The sequence below is a fragment of the Pavona decussata genome, unplaced genomic scaffold (assembly GCF_977016875.1).
Source record: "Pavona decussata unplaced genomic scaffold, jaPavDecu1.1 SCAFFOLD_94, whole genome shotgun sequence".
Taxonomy (NCBI): Eukaryota; Metazoa; Cnidaria; class Anthozoa; order Scleractinia; family Agariciidae; genus Pavona; species Pavona decussata.
Window position 1 is genome coordinate 1,992,790 of NW_028145511.1, and position 13,426 is coordinate 2,006,215.

At 40.7% G+C, this 13,426-nt stretch overlaps 1 protein-coding gene across 1 annotated transcript in view; it reads left to right on the forward strand.

Moving 5' to 3' along the window:
* LOC146473350 (uncharacterized) overlaps positions 1-13,188 on the forward strand; it is a 28,217-nt gene extending 15,029 nt beyond the window's left edge. Inside the window, exons 20-22 of the mRNA XM_085118603.1 lie at positions 259-9,896; positions 10,396-10,480; positions 11,590-13,188. Of these exons, the coding sequence (XP_084974729.1) occupies positions 259-9,896; positions 10,396-10,480; positions 11,590-11,843 (9,977 nt within the window). The 3' untranslated portion in view covers positions 11,844-13,188. The remainder of the gene's footprint in view (positions 1-258; positions 9,897-10,395; positions 10,481-11,589) is intronic.
* Positions 13,189-13,426: the final 238 nt, after the last annotated feature.

Sequence of the window (13,426 nt, forward strand, 5' to 3'; positions counted from 1 at the left end):
CAGAAACCCATAATTTAAGAAGTACTCCAAATGGAATGATGCGTACCATTTGATTTTCCAACTGGAATTTCCGGGTTTCCCATTTAAATGGTAAGCACCCCTTGTCAACTGTACAACATGTCGAATCCTCCTTTTCAAACAGCTGAAAAATCATGCCAAATAAAAAGAGCAACATGGTGTAATACCACGCATTTCTTACATATGTATGAATCGATTACACATCTTAATAAGTGTATTTGTATTTGAATTGGTTTGTAGGTTTGAGTGATGTAGATCTGTGGGCCAACTCTGAAGATTTAAACTCAATTCTCGAGAACTGCCTCCGTTTTGTTATCATTGACAAAGCTCTCCTGGCTTGTCTCCTGGTCATAGAGCTCTTGGATCTACGACAAGCGTGTGCAAAACTTGGAGAAAGAAGGCAGTCTCCTAACGCCCTTAAAGCGGCAGCCGGTACTGCTCAACAAAATCTGACTTCTCCAGATAAATCACAGGATGAGAAGTCAAGTGTGAAAGGAAACTATAACCCAAATGGTACTAATGGAAACAAGACAGTTGTCATTAAGAGCCAGGACAATGGGATGAACTCACCCAAAGGTTCCGCATCGCCACGAAGAGAGAAACTGAAGAATCTCAAACACACTAAAACAGAACTAGAAAAGGAGATAAACGAGATGCACGACGACACCACCAAGTTGGAGACAGAGCTGTTCTCCACAATGGAGGAGAAAACCAAGGTTGAAGAGGAATTGTTTGGAATGAAACACCACGTGACGAAACTGAGATCCGAGCTATTTCATCTCAAGCTGGAAAAATCCAATTTGGAAAAGGATGTCAAAAAGTCAAAAAGCCAAGAGAACTTACTGCAGAGTGGAGATTCGGATGAGGCAAAGCTCAATTTTGAGTCACCCAAAGAGGCCCTAAAGGGATATCCCGAGCTTTCTGACGTTATGGAAGCTTCACATGAAAGCAATGACAGCGAAAACAGCTCTCAGATGTCCGATGGCAGCGAGAACAGAGAGGCGTTCTTAAAAACGTGTATGGAGAACATCTCAAAAATTTACACGTTTATGCCCAACCCTGAAGAGATTGCGAGTGAAGACGAACTATCTGATGATCAAGAACCGACGCTTTCGGATGCAAATATCGACGACAGTGATGAAGAGATAATTATTACAAAACTTGCTCGAAGTCTTCGTTCGCCTTGCACGAGTCCAGCAAAAGAGAAGTCATTTGAGGTGTCCTCACCAAACAAAAGTGGGAAGAAAGAGGTTGTCGGTGGCCTTAAAGTTCAGGTGGGGAGCGATAATGGTGATGATTTGGGAAGTAAGTCAAAAGAAGCACTTGTTAAGCAAATACAAGAGCTGAAAAGAAAGTTGCACAAAGTTGAACAAGAATTAGCAGTGGCCCAAGAAACTAGCGAGGATTTGGAGGAGGAACTTGATCACAAGAAAGGCCAGTTAGCAGAGGCACAAGAAACAATAACAAACCTGGAAAACCAGTTGGTAGAGGAAAAAGAAACCTGTGAGCAGGTTCGACAACAGTATTTTAACGTCAAGAATCAAAACGACATACTTGACGAAAAGATAAAGGCTTTACGATCGGAATTAGAGAGAGTTTTAGTGAGAGAGAACAATTCCTTGAGCGGTGGTTTCAAATCTGCTGATAGTACAAGGAGAGAGAATCCGCCGGCCTCACCAACAAAGACCTCTATAAAATCTCCTCTGAAGTCGCCTGGTAAAACAAGGGTCAGCAAAATTGACCTGCGAAATCCACCTCCAAAGCAGCTTACTTCAAACGAGATGGAGGTGGTTGGCCTCATAGAAGAAAACGCGGAATTAAAAGTAAAATTGGAAAAAGCAACACAAGAGAAAGCTCGACTCGAAAAGTCACAGAAACTTGTGGAAGACAAATCAACGAAGATGAAGTCTGCTTTGCAGGTAAGCGAAGATACATGCAGAAGATTAAAGAACGACCTTGCCCTTCTTACGAAAGAAAACGTTAAGCTGACAGAGGAAGTTGCCGATTTAAGAAACAATAACTCGAACATTACAGAGGAGCTTCAAAGGTACAGAGAGAAGTCAACGCGACTTGAAAAGGACATTGAAGCTATCGCTTACATGAGCACGAGACTCGAAAAAGACAACAAAATGTTGGAAATGGAGATATCTAAAATGGAGTCGGAATTGTCCTCTTGGAAAAGCAAGCATGAAGAATCGTCGCAGGAATTTATAAGTCTCAAACAAGAAAGAGTTCAGGTGGAAAAAGAGCGCAAAAAAGCCCTACAGGAAGTAGAATCGCTTATGAAAGAAAAACACCAGCTGTTAGAGCAGCGGTTTTCAAATGACAAGGAAAACAGAAGAAAAGATGAAGAGCTAAAGAGCAAGGAAGAAAGATTCTTTGATTTGGAGTCTGAAATAACCGAGCAGAAACGGCTCAATTCGAATTTACAGAAAGAGCTTGCGGGAATGGCAGAATATCAAGAGGCCTTAGAAAATGAATATTCTAAGGCAAAAAGCGAGGAAGACAGACTCAAGCAAGAACTAGCCAAAGTAAGTTCTCGTGTGATTGAAGTTGAAACAGAGCTGGCCTTGGTTACACAGAATACCCATGAGGCAGCAGCTGATACCAACCACAGCGACGCCAATCTGAACTTAGGTCAGGAGTTTCATTTCTCTGGGAATACAAACAAGCCGGAGTTGAACAAGGGCGGGAAAATCTTTAAAGGAACACCTAGTAAGAAATTTTACACCATCACACACACAAGCGAAGATGAAATAGGAGACACGTCTTCTTCGATAGCAGAGTCCCCTGCAGACGAAAGCAAGCAAGTGGAACACGAAAATCAACTACTGAAACTTGAAAATGGTTACCTCCAACAGCAGTTAGCAGAGAGCGAACATATTCTTGCGATGTACAGACAAGACCTAGAGAGTGCTCATGATCTCATTGACAAACTTCAAGTCGAAGTCAAAGTAACAACAATGGATGCGAAAAACATCGTTGTCGACGAGGAATGCAAAACTCCTTCGGACAAAGATGACACCATTAAGGAAATAATTGGAGATTGTTCGGAAAACGCAAGTGATGAGTACAAGTTGCTCGAGGAAAAACACGCAGAATTGACCAGAGAATACGAACTTCTTAGGCAACAATATCACGATGCTCTAACTGACAAAGAAAAAGTGGCCGGTCAGGATACCAAAGAAACCAAAAATTTGAATCAAGGCCCACTCAGTGAGAATAAAACTACCAAAAAGGAAGTTTCCAATTCAGTGTCCCATCTTCAGGACCGAATAAAAGAACTAGAGGTTGAAAATTCGCAGCTAAAAATAACATCAGAAGAACTGTCACAAAATGAAAAGGCCAAAAGTGCACTTTTAAAGTCACTGGAAGATGAAAAGCGAGTGAAATTGACACTTCAGGAAAAAATTGACGCATTGGAAAGTGAAAATGAAGGGTTGAGAATGAAAACTGAGATAACAGCTACGCACAAAGGAAGAAAGTCTGTCCGGCGACCATCTCTAGATGATCCGCTAACCAGTTCGAAAGATGAAAATGAAGCATCAAGAGCTCAAATGCCACAATGTGCAAATGGTAGTCACGGTCATCAACGCGACCTCGGTAAAACCACGGGTGACAATGATGCCAAAATGCGGAAACTTGAAGGGGATCTCTTGAAAGTTACAAGCGAGAAATTAAAGCTTGAATTTGAATTACGAAGTGCCAAAAGCGACTGTGAAAGACTCGAGAGCGATCTTCACCAGAGTGAGTCCGAGAGAAATCTGTTGAATACTCAGCTGGATGACAACATCCAGAAAGCTGCAAACTTGGAGATACGTCTTATGGAGATGCGTTGTTCATGTGAGACAATCAAAGACGAGATCACTACCCTTAAGAACGAGAAACGGCAAGAGAGCTTTCATTTGCACGAAGCAAGCGTTTGTAAAGAAATCTTGGAGAAGCGTCTAGAAGATGCACTTAAAGAAAACAACGTATTGCGCCAAGAGCTTGACACCCTGCGTGAAGAACGAAAGGAAAACGAAAAGAAAAGTGCCAAATTAGAAAAAGACAAAGACCAACTCACAAAGGAAATAGAAGCTGTAAAAACACATATTCGAGAGCTGGAACAAGAGTTTGAGGAGACTCAAGTCAGAACTGACGAAACAAGAGATGTCAGAGATGAGACGGAAAGAGAGAAAGGTTCAAATCCTAAAAAATCATCTGAATACAAAAAGTTGCACGAAGAAGACCAGGAACAACTGATGATTCTTCGAGAAGAACTAGAAAAAGTGACCACCAACCACAACCAGATCAAAAATGAATTTGAAGAGATAAAACTTGTCAAAGAAAGCCTCGAGAAGCAACTAGAAAATTTGAAGAATACAGAAATGGAAAGTGGTGAACAGACGGTTGCCAATGGAGATGACGAAATTGTCAACGGTCAACATGAAAGAACCACTTTCAATACATCAGAAATTGAAAAGCATACCAAATTTTTAGAAAAGGAGAAAGGGCTTTTGGAGAAAGAACTAACTAGAGTGCAAGAAGAATGCAACAACCTCAAGGAGAAACTTGCAATTATCAAACATGCGTCAGAAAATGCACAAACGCAAGACAGCAGCAGAACCGATCTGGAGGGAAAGCAAGAACAGTTAGAGAGGGAGCTTCAAGATCTTCGTGAATTAAACCAAAAGCTTGAAAACGAGTGTGACGACTCTCACAAATTGATACAACAACTAGAAATAAAGACCAAGGCATTGGAAAGTTTGCAAAGGGAACTTCATTGTTTTCACGAAGAAAACGATCGCCTGACGCACGAGGTAGACATAATTCATCACACAAGTAAAGCGATGACCGATCACCAGCATAACAAGGAATCACTGGAAAAAGAGAACTCTTCGCTTAAACAAGAACTGGAAAGTCTTAAAGAAAGTAACAGAAAACTACAAATGCAGACAGAAGATCTTAACAATGAACTGGTAACATTTAAGGAGAAAAAGCAAAGTGGTAGCTCAATTGGGAAGGTAAATGCTGCGTTACAAAGTGAAGTCGAAAAGTTCCAGAAGATGCAGAAGCATCTAGAGGGTGAACTGACAGCGACTCAAGAAAAGACTAAAGAACTGGAAAACGCAAATGAGTCTTTAAAGAAAGAGAACAAAGCTGTCAAGGGCAGAATAAAAAGCCTCGAGCAACGCAATGAAGAACTAAGGCGTAAGGACGACAAGAAAAAGGCATCCACTGTGGAAAATAAAGTGAAAGCAAAACCCAAACAAGGCCAAAGTGTTACTAAGGAAAGTAAAGAAACCCAAACCATTGACGACAAAGACGAAGGAGACAAAGATTTTCAAGAGAAAGTTGAACAACTCGAAAAAGAAAAGGTACAACTGGAGGAACAACTTATCAATCTAAGAGAAAAGGTTAACAGTGAGTATGCTGCTGTTCAAATAGCTCCAGGAGTCACTGTAGCAACACAAACGACTGCGTTTCTACCAGAGAAGAAGATGGAGAACGCCTCAACGACTACCTCCCTAAACAATGAAGATCAAGAGTTAACCATGGAGCAAAGCGAGAAAGAAAGTGCACCGTTGGCGGAAGACATCAAAGGTGGCTTTTCAGTGATGGCAAAGGAGAAACTTTTGCTAGAAAAGAATGCATCACTCTTCGCTAGAGCTCAGATGCTGTTAGAGCAATCCTTTGCCAAGGCAATGAGAGAAAATGCAGCTTTAAAGTCTAAAGTAAATGAAGCAGAAAATGTCCTTGGAGTTCTTCGTGAGAAATTGCATGAGCTGGAGAAAAAGAATTCAAGTTTCTTGCCTGTGGCGGACCTGAAACAAAATGTGTTGATGTCTAGTGATAGCGAGGTTGATGCCGAAGACGACGAGACAGCAACCGATGATGACAAAGACGGTCAAAAAGACAAGGGTAAAGCTTATCCAACAAACGCAGCAAAATTTAAAATTTCAGCTTCGACTACCGATGATCGCTGCCAGCATGATCCGACCCAGTACAAGGTTGAACATTTACCAAAGGAAAAAGAACACCTACGTAAGGACCTTAAAGAGCTGGAATCTCAAAAGAAAGAGATTAAAAGGGCTTCGATGCCAAACAATGAAGATTGTGTGACCTCCATTGCCCAAACGGCAAACATGAATTACGTTGACGGCTGCCTTTTAAGCTCAACTCAATCTGAAGTGGATCATCTACGAAGTGTAAAGGAACAATTGCTTAAAGAAGTGGAAAACCTGAATTCTCAAAAGGCAGAGTTAGAAAGTGAGTTGAAATTGAAAAAGGAAAGTATTGGAGATCCTATTGAAACGGAGAAAGCAGAGCAATATTTAACCATGAGCAACGATGGCGATTGCCTGTTAAACCCAATCCTATCGGAAGTTGATCGGCTGCGAGGTGAAAAGGACCAGCTAATCAAAGAACAAGAAGCCATCAAATCTGAAAAAGACGAGAGTGAAAGTGACATGAAGAAGCAAAGAAAAGATATTGGAATCGCAACTGAAACAGAAAGAGGAATTGACCATTCAACCATGACCGACCTGCCATACCCCACACAATCTGAGGTTGATCGCTTAGGAATTGAAAAGGAAAAGTTACTTAAAGATATCGAAGGGCTGAAATCTCAAAAGGAGGAGCTGGAAACTGATTTGAAGCGGAAAATGGAAAATATTGGGACCGCTGATGAATCAGATAGATTTGCTGACAAAAGTGAAGAAGAAAATGTACTACTTAAACAAGAAAGGCAGACTCTGCTTGAAGAACTGGAGGCATTAAGAAATCAAAGAACTTTGACAGAAAGTGAACTAAAGCACAATAAAGAGTCGTGTGTGAAACAGGAAAAAGAAATTAAACTCTTGCTTTCTTCCTACAACCAAGAAAAGGAAAGCTTGTTACAAGAACTTGAAAAAGAAAAGTCTGACTCTCGCCAGGCAAAAGAAAAGGTTCGAGAATTACAGCAGATTGAGTCTGATTTTGACGACATTCACAAGAAGAGTAAAGAAGCTGAAAAACTTGTTATTGAACTCGAGAAAGATCTACTCTCTCAAACAGAAATGAAGAATGAGCTGCGACGAGAGCTTCAAACCTGCAAGAGCAAACTTCAAGAAATTGAGCAGCTCGAAACGCAACTGCGAACCTGCAGAACAGAAAATGAAGAACTACTTAATACAAACATGCAACTCATGGAGGAAGTAAGAAAATGGAAAGATGAAAACGAATTTAAAAACACCAAGCTTCAATCACCAAAAATGGAAAAGCAGAGAAAGGTCTCCTTGAACGCGAATCCAAGTACGAAACGTCTTCAAGATCAATATGTCCAAACAGAGGCAGCCATTGATCATTACGTCAACCACGTACAGGATTCACTTAATGGAGATTTACGCAATAAAAACAGTGATGATGTCGGACACTTGTTGCACTCCAGTGAGGCAGGAATTGGGTTTCACAAAACAAATAGGGGTGGAGAAGGTAGGCCAGTGGCGCCAGAAAAGACCGAATTTGCACAAAGCAATCACCAGTGCGTTGAGGTGGGGGTAATGACGACATTCAGTAAAGGGGACACCTTCGGGGGAGTTCCTATTCCAATAATAATCGTTTCAGAAGTCGATGACGTTGAAACAATTACTAAACAAGAAAAACCTGCATCATTAAGTTTATGTGTTGAAGATTTTGAAAGTGGCTCACCGAACGATCAGAGTACCCCAGATGAAGAGCAGATGAAGCTTTCGCTGGATAAAGAAAACGCCAGCGATATTCAGAGAGAACGACTGCGTGATGTTGCCAGGCCATCAAAACAAAAGGACGAATTGTCTCTGGCTATTGACCTACCTCAATCCAGAGAAGGCACTTTTCAAGAATCGGGCGGTCAAAAACCTACCTCAGAGGTTGAAACAAATTCACATGACCTGAACCAGCAACATTTACAACCGCTCCAGCAAATACTTGAGAGTGAGACACGGACTCATTTGAATGACAAGAAAGAGGATGACACTAGCTCCAGACATGAATTAGAGTGGACTATCACTAGATTAAAGTCTGAACTGCTACAACGTTCTGAAGAGATTGAGAAAAGCCAACATGAAATTGGCTTACTCGTGGACGAAAATCTGTCCATGAAAAGAGAACTTAGCTCATTGGTAAATGAATGCGAGTCACTCAGAGCAAAAGCGGCTGTGTTGCAAACACAGAGCGAAGCAGTTTTAAAGGAACAGATCCTAAATGACGAGGAAAATGAGGAACTCCAACAAAACTTGCAAGATTTAATGGAAGAAAGAAACTCAATCGAGGAAGCTAAGAAAAATCTTGAGAGTCAAAAAGCAAGACTTGAGATCGAGTTATCAGACGCAATTGAAGCAAGAGAAGCAATGGAAAGAGAAATAATACGTATAAGATCTGAAGACACGGATGCTTCAAAACAAAGACTGGAGGAACAACTTCATGATCTCAGCGATAGATACGCGAAATTAGAAACGGTGCTCTCATGTGTTCTTGATGAGAACTCGAATATGACTGCAGAGCTCTCCGCTCTACAGGCTGAAAATAGCATGCTGAAAAGTTTTAAGATAATGGAAATCACTGACAACTACACTCAAATCTCACCCAGAAATACAGAAGATGAAAGTGATGGTGAAGGAAAACAAAGACGAAAATCAAGTGGCAACTCAGCATCAAGAAACCACTTGTCTCTTGGTGATGATCTACCAGATCAACCTTTAACCAATTCTCCAGCATCCTCAACACCTCAAGGTACATGTGATAGCTCAGGTACTCCAACCCAAGCTCAACATAGCGAAGGAACAACCACAGATGAGCTTCCAGTAACTCCAATTACTCCCACCCCAAGGAGTACAGATATGGCCTTTCAGCCTGTTGAACATAGGCTTGATAGAGAAAAGAGAATAGAAAGAGGTCACGTTCTTGTCACTGATAACAGTGATCAAGGGGCTGCAAAATCACGTCATAAAGCAAGCCGTGTTGGAACTTCGTCATCATCGACCATGTCTATGACAAACAAGCTACAGAGGAGACAGCAAAGGAACACACCAAAGAACAATTACAGTTTGTACCAATCTCATGCATCAGAAGATGTTTCAAGGAGAGATTCCGATGACAATGACTCCAGCATGGAGGTTCATACAGACAGCTCACTGGTCTCAGTCACAGATCTCGACATCAGCATCTCGTCTGATCAAATTTCTTCAGAGGACAGTTCAATTGTGGGCCCCGAAATAAGAGTGCTACAAAGGATGCAAAAAGAACTTGCAGAGACCAAATGCAGCAACGTTCTTGTCAAAAACGAGTTGTCCATCATAAGGAAGCACAATTCCGATCTTCAAAATCAAGTGCAGAAATTACTGAGCAGAAACAATCACCTAAAAACTAAAATGTGCGACAGAACATTGTCAGTGAAGAGAATGGAGAAGGAAGTGTCAAGTATAAAGGAGGAGAACAACAGATTGCAACAGCAAGCTCTGGTCCTACAAGAGGAAATGGCAAGAATTGAGAAGGAAAAAGCCAAATTTGAACGCAACATTTCTTCAACAAAAGCAGAAAACAAACGTCTGAAGTCTGATCTATCGAACATCAAGGCAGAGAGCTACAGGACCATGAAAGAACTGGTAAACTTGCAGAGCGAAAACAGAAGACTGCAACTGGAAATAGAGAGGATAAGGCACGAGGCACGTGGCTTGAAAGGCGGGTCTAGCGACGAATCTGTCTCTCAGGAGTTGTCCCCTTGGGGATCGATGTCCCATGGGGATTTCAGGACCACTTCCCATAGAAGTTTACAAGAAAGACCATCTAAACCAGATCCAGTGTATCTGCAACAGAGAGCTGCCAGCGACCTTACTTTAAGGCAGCATCAACGACAAGTTGAAAGTCCAGAAACCCAAGTAAGAGAAAAATACCTTGTAATTTCTAACAAACTAAAATAGAATATTTCTGCACTTTGGGTAGAAAGCACTGACGCTCTTCAAGAGCACTGATGACAAACTTCGGGGAAAACCTGAGATTCAGAAGCATCCCGTCTAAGGGAAGAGCAACACTAAATAAACGTGATCATTGCCATTTTATTCCAAAGAAAGCACAGAAGAAATATAATGGCTCCCTGTAAACGTTCCTCAACGTCCGTTAAAGGAGTCGTAGTATGGAGTAACACATCCTGTCCAACGTGTGTTCTGCAAATGTTATATTAAAGGTAAACCCTGCATCAAGTAGTGCGGGGCTATCCTTTGCTTTTGCTTGTTCAAACGGTATAAGGCCAGTGTAAGGCAGCACTTTCTTGTAACTGTAAAGGGTACCCATGTCAGCTGGAGGTTATCACGGAGTATAATGGGAATGGCACAGATGTTTTGGAAAATGATCCTCACCCCACCCATCAATGTTTTGCAGGACTTGTCACCCTTGAATCTTTCCAAAGAGCTTTATGAACAAAATACAGATGGAGGAGATCATGGCAAAAGATCGCATTCATCCGGTAAGTATCTTTGGAATGTACAAACTCTCCAATCTTCAATGGGCTATTACTCCCCATTTACCCCATTTCACAAGCTATTAACGTTCCTCCTACTATCTGAGTCAAACATTGATCCTTGATTTGATTATTTCTGGAGAGGTTCATGAAATACTTATTGAAAGTGTGACCAATCAAATGAGAGGTATTGCGCGGAGTTTTCCCGGTGCGGTGTTTTAACATTCGAGTCTATGGATCAAATCATACATGTGGCCCTCTTATGTCCAAAAGTGCAGCAATGGCGAATTTGACAATTTTGACGAAATCTTGCCACAGTCATAACGGTGACGAATTTGGCAAGATTTCGTCAAATTCCCAAATGCATGCAAATAAGTTAAACACATGGAAGCCTGCCAAGTTGGTGGATTTGTGCAAATGTGAACGCGTCCCTGGAGAACAAGAAATCCTAAACTGATTAACTAAAAACTCATCTAATTAGCTAACCTTAACATCACACAGTAACCAGTATTTCGTGAATACGATCCTCAGCTAGTGAACACGGACAAACTAGGGCGATTCATTAGTGTTCTTGTACGCTTCGTCATGAATTGTTATCATTGCTATTATTAATGTTTAAACAAACAAACAAACGCGCTATTGAAATAAATTCTTCTGCGCAGCACCTTTCTGTCAATACTTATCATGGTGTTACTTTGAATTTTTGATTCTGTGGATAACACCCTAGATTATGAGTGTTCACGCAAATGAAAGATGTTAACTATTACTTTACAATGGATCTGCTTGATTTTTAGTCGTAGGGTTTTGTTTTGGACTTGGGAAATAATGGAAGTGGCTGAAAACGTTGAAAGAAGAGCGGGGAGAGCCGGAAGAAGGGATTGTGCAGTGGTAAGACCACTCGCCTCCCATGCAACAATGTGGCCCGGGTTCGATTCTCGGTGTTGACGCCATATGTGGGTTGAGTTTGTACTCCGGTTTTCCTCCCTCCACAAAAGCCAACATTCCCAAATTCAACTTCGGCCAGGTAACAGGGGATGAAAGGGATACTCTGCATGTGGAAGCCACGGAAATTCCCATTTATTTGTTTATTTGCTATTTACTATTCGCTCAATCAGCAGATGCAATCAGTGTGAACAGTGCAGGTGGATCGAGGCCCACAGACCCGGTGTCAAGGCGAGGAAGTCCGTTGTCCTTCACAAGTGAATCTAGTCTCCACAGTGAAACCGACGAAAATGAACAGAACAACGAAAAAGCAGAAGAACGTCGACACGACCAAGATGAAGAGGAGAGGAAAGGAAAAAACAAGCAAAAGATTAAAACGATTTTAAGGAAATTGCAGCAGAGCAAGAAGGGAAAATCGTCAAAGTAGAGATGCTCTGTCTTTACTGCTTTTTTGTAATTAGTTTCAGTAGTTTGACAAGCAACCTTCGTGGCATTCCAGGTGTTGCGGTATGGAATCCCAAATATATGGGTTCCCAAGTCTCAACTGGTTCATGTCAAAATAACCGGAAAAAAAGCTATGGTTGACTTTGTATTTGAACAGCTGTTAATTTATTGAAAATAATCAAAAAATGTTTGACTGCATGTATGAACACCAATACCATTCAAAGCGTTGCTAAATATTAATTTTGATTTATACTTTTTAATTTAAACAATTAAGCTGGAGAGTGCCACGTTGTAGGTCACTCCCTCAATTTAACAACAATTTTTACTAACAAAAACAATTATTTTTACTACTAATTTTAATTTTTACAAACTACCATCCTCCTATTCATACACAATGGACCCTTTACCTACTGATATTAATCAGTAGAGACTTGGGAATCCATATATCTGGGATTCCATGCCTTAACACCTAGGACACCACAAAAGTTGCCAATAAAACAACTGAATATTGTAAAATCTGCTCTATCTTTAATTTACCACTGAACAAAAAGGTATCGCTCAGCTTTTTAAAACCTAAAACAACATTTTGTCTAGTACATAGCGTCACAAACAATGGCAACAAAGAATCTACGCATGTATTACTTATGCCCCATTCACACCAAGGCTTAAACACGTTTAAAAGCTGTTTAGTTAAACACAATTTCAAATTGTTTCCTTCATAAAAAGCTGCTTTCGGATTTTTGTCGACCCAAGATTTAGCACAAATGAAAGCATACCAGTAAGTTAAAGTTTACTTGAATCCCATGTCAAAGCCAACGGTTAAGCTTTTTGTTACCAATTTCCACTTTGTTAAACCTGGTTTAATGAAACATGTTTTGTTGGTGTGAATGGGGCATTAGATTAGTTCGTATCACCCTCCTCCCAAAGTATGTCGGATTTCATACCCCCAGCCTCCCTTGATCCCCTGACATAAGCTGCAACAAAGCATTGGCGGTAGTGGTTGGGGTATTAACTCATGAAAAATGAATTTATGACAATTTACGACTTGTATATTAGTTGAACTAAAGGGTCTTTTTGCCAGGGTCTTAAATTGCGTTTCATTCTGATTCAAAGTATCGTAATATCTTTCACTCTTCACCGCAACATGGTTTTGTAAATACAAAAATGGTGATGATGATGATGATGATCGATGTCATCGAATTTGGCCACTTTTATAATCATCTTGAATTTGCGAACCGCATGAGAACAGAAAGATTAAAGTGTGTTGACGATGTCAAATCAGCAGACGAAATATGTCCATTGAATTTACCTTGCATCATGTATCTTCTGCGTCACGAAACGCAGGCAATTTATTTAATTCAAGGCATCACTAGTGATATTTTGGCAAATCAGGATAGTATTGTGATTCAATCATTCCCCACAATTGTGTATTGTTTCAACAACTGATTCTGATCAGGACGTTCGCGTGTTTGTTTGTATGTTTGTTTTTCTTTCTTTCTTTCTTTTTTTTTTTTTACAAAAAAACTTAAGTGACTGGCATATTGAAATAGGCGTAAAAATAATAGC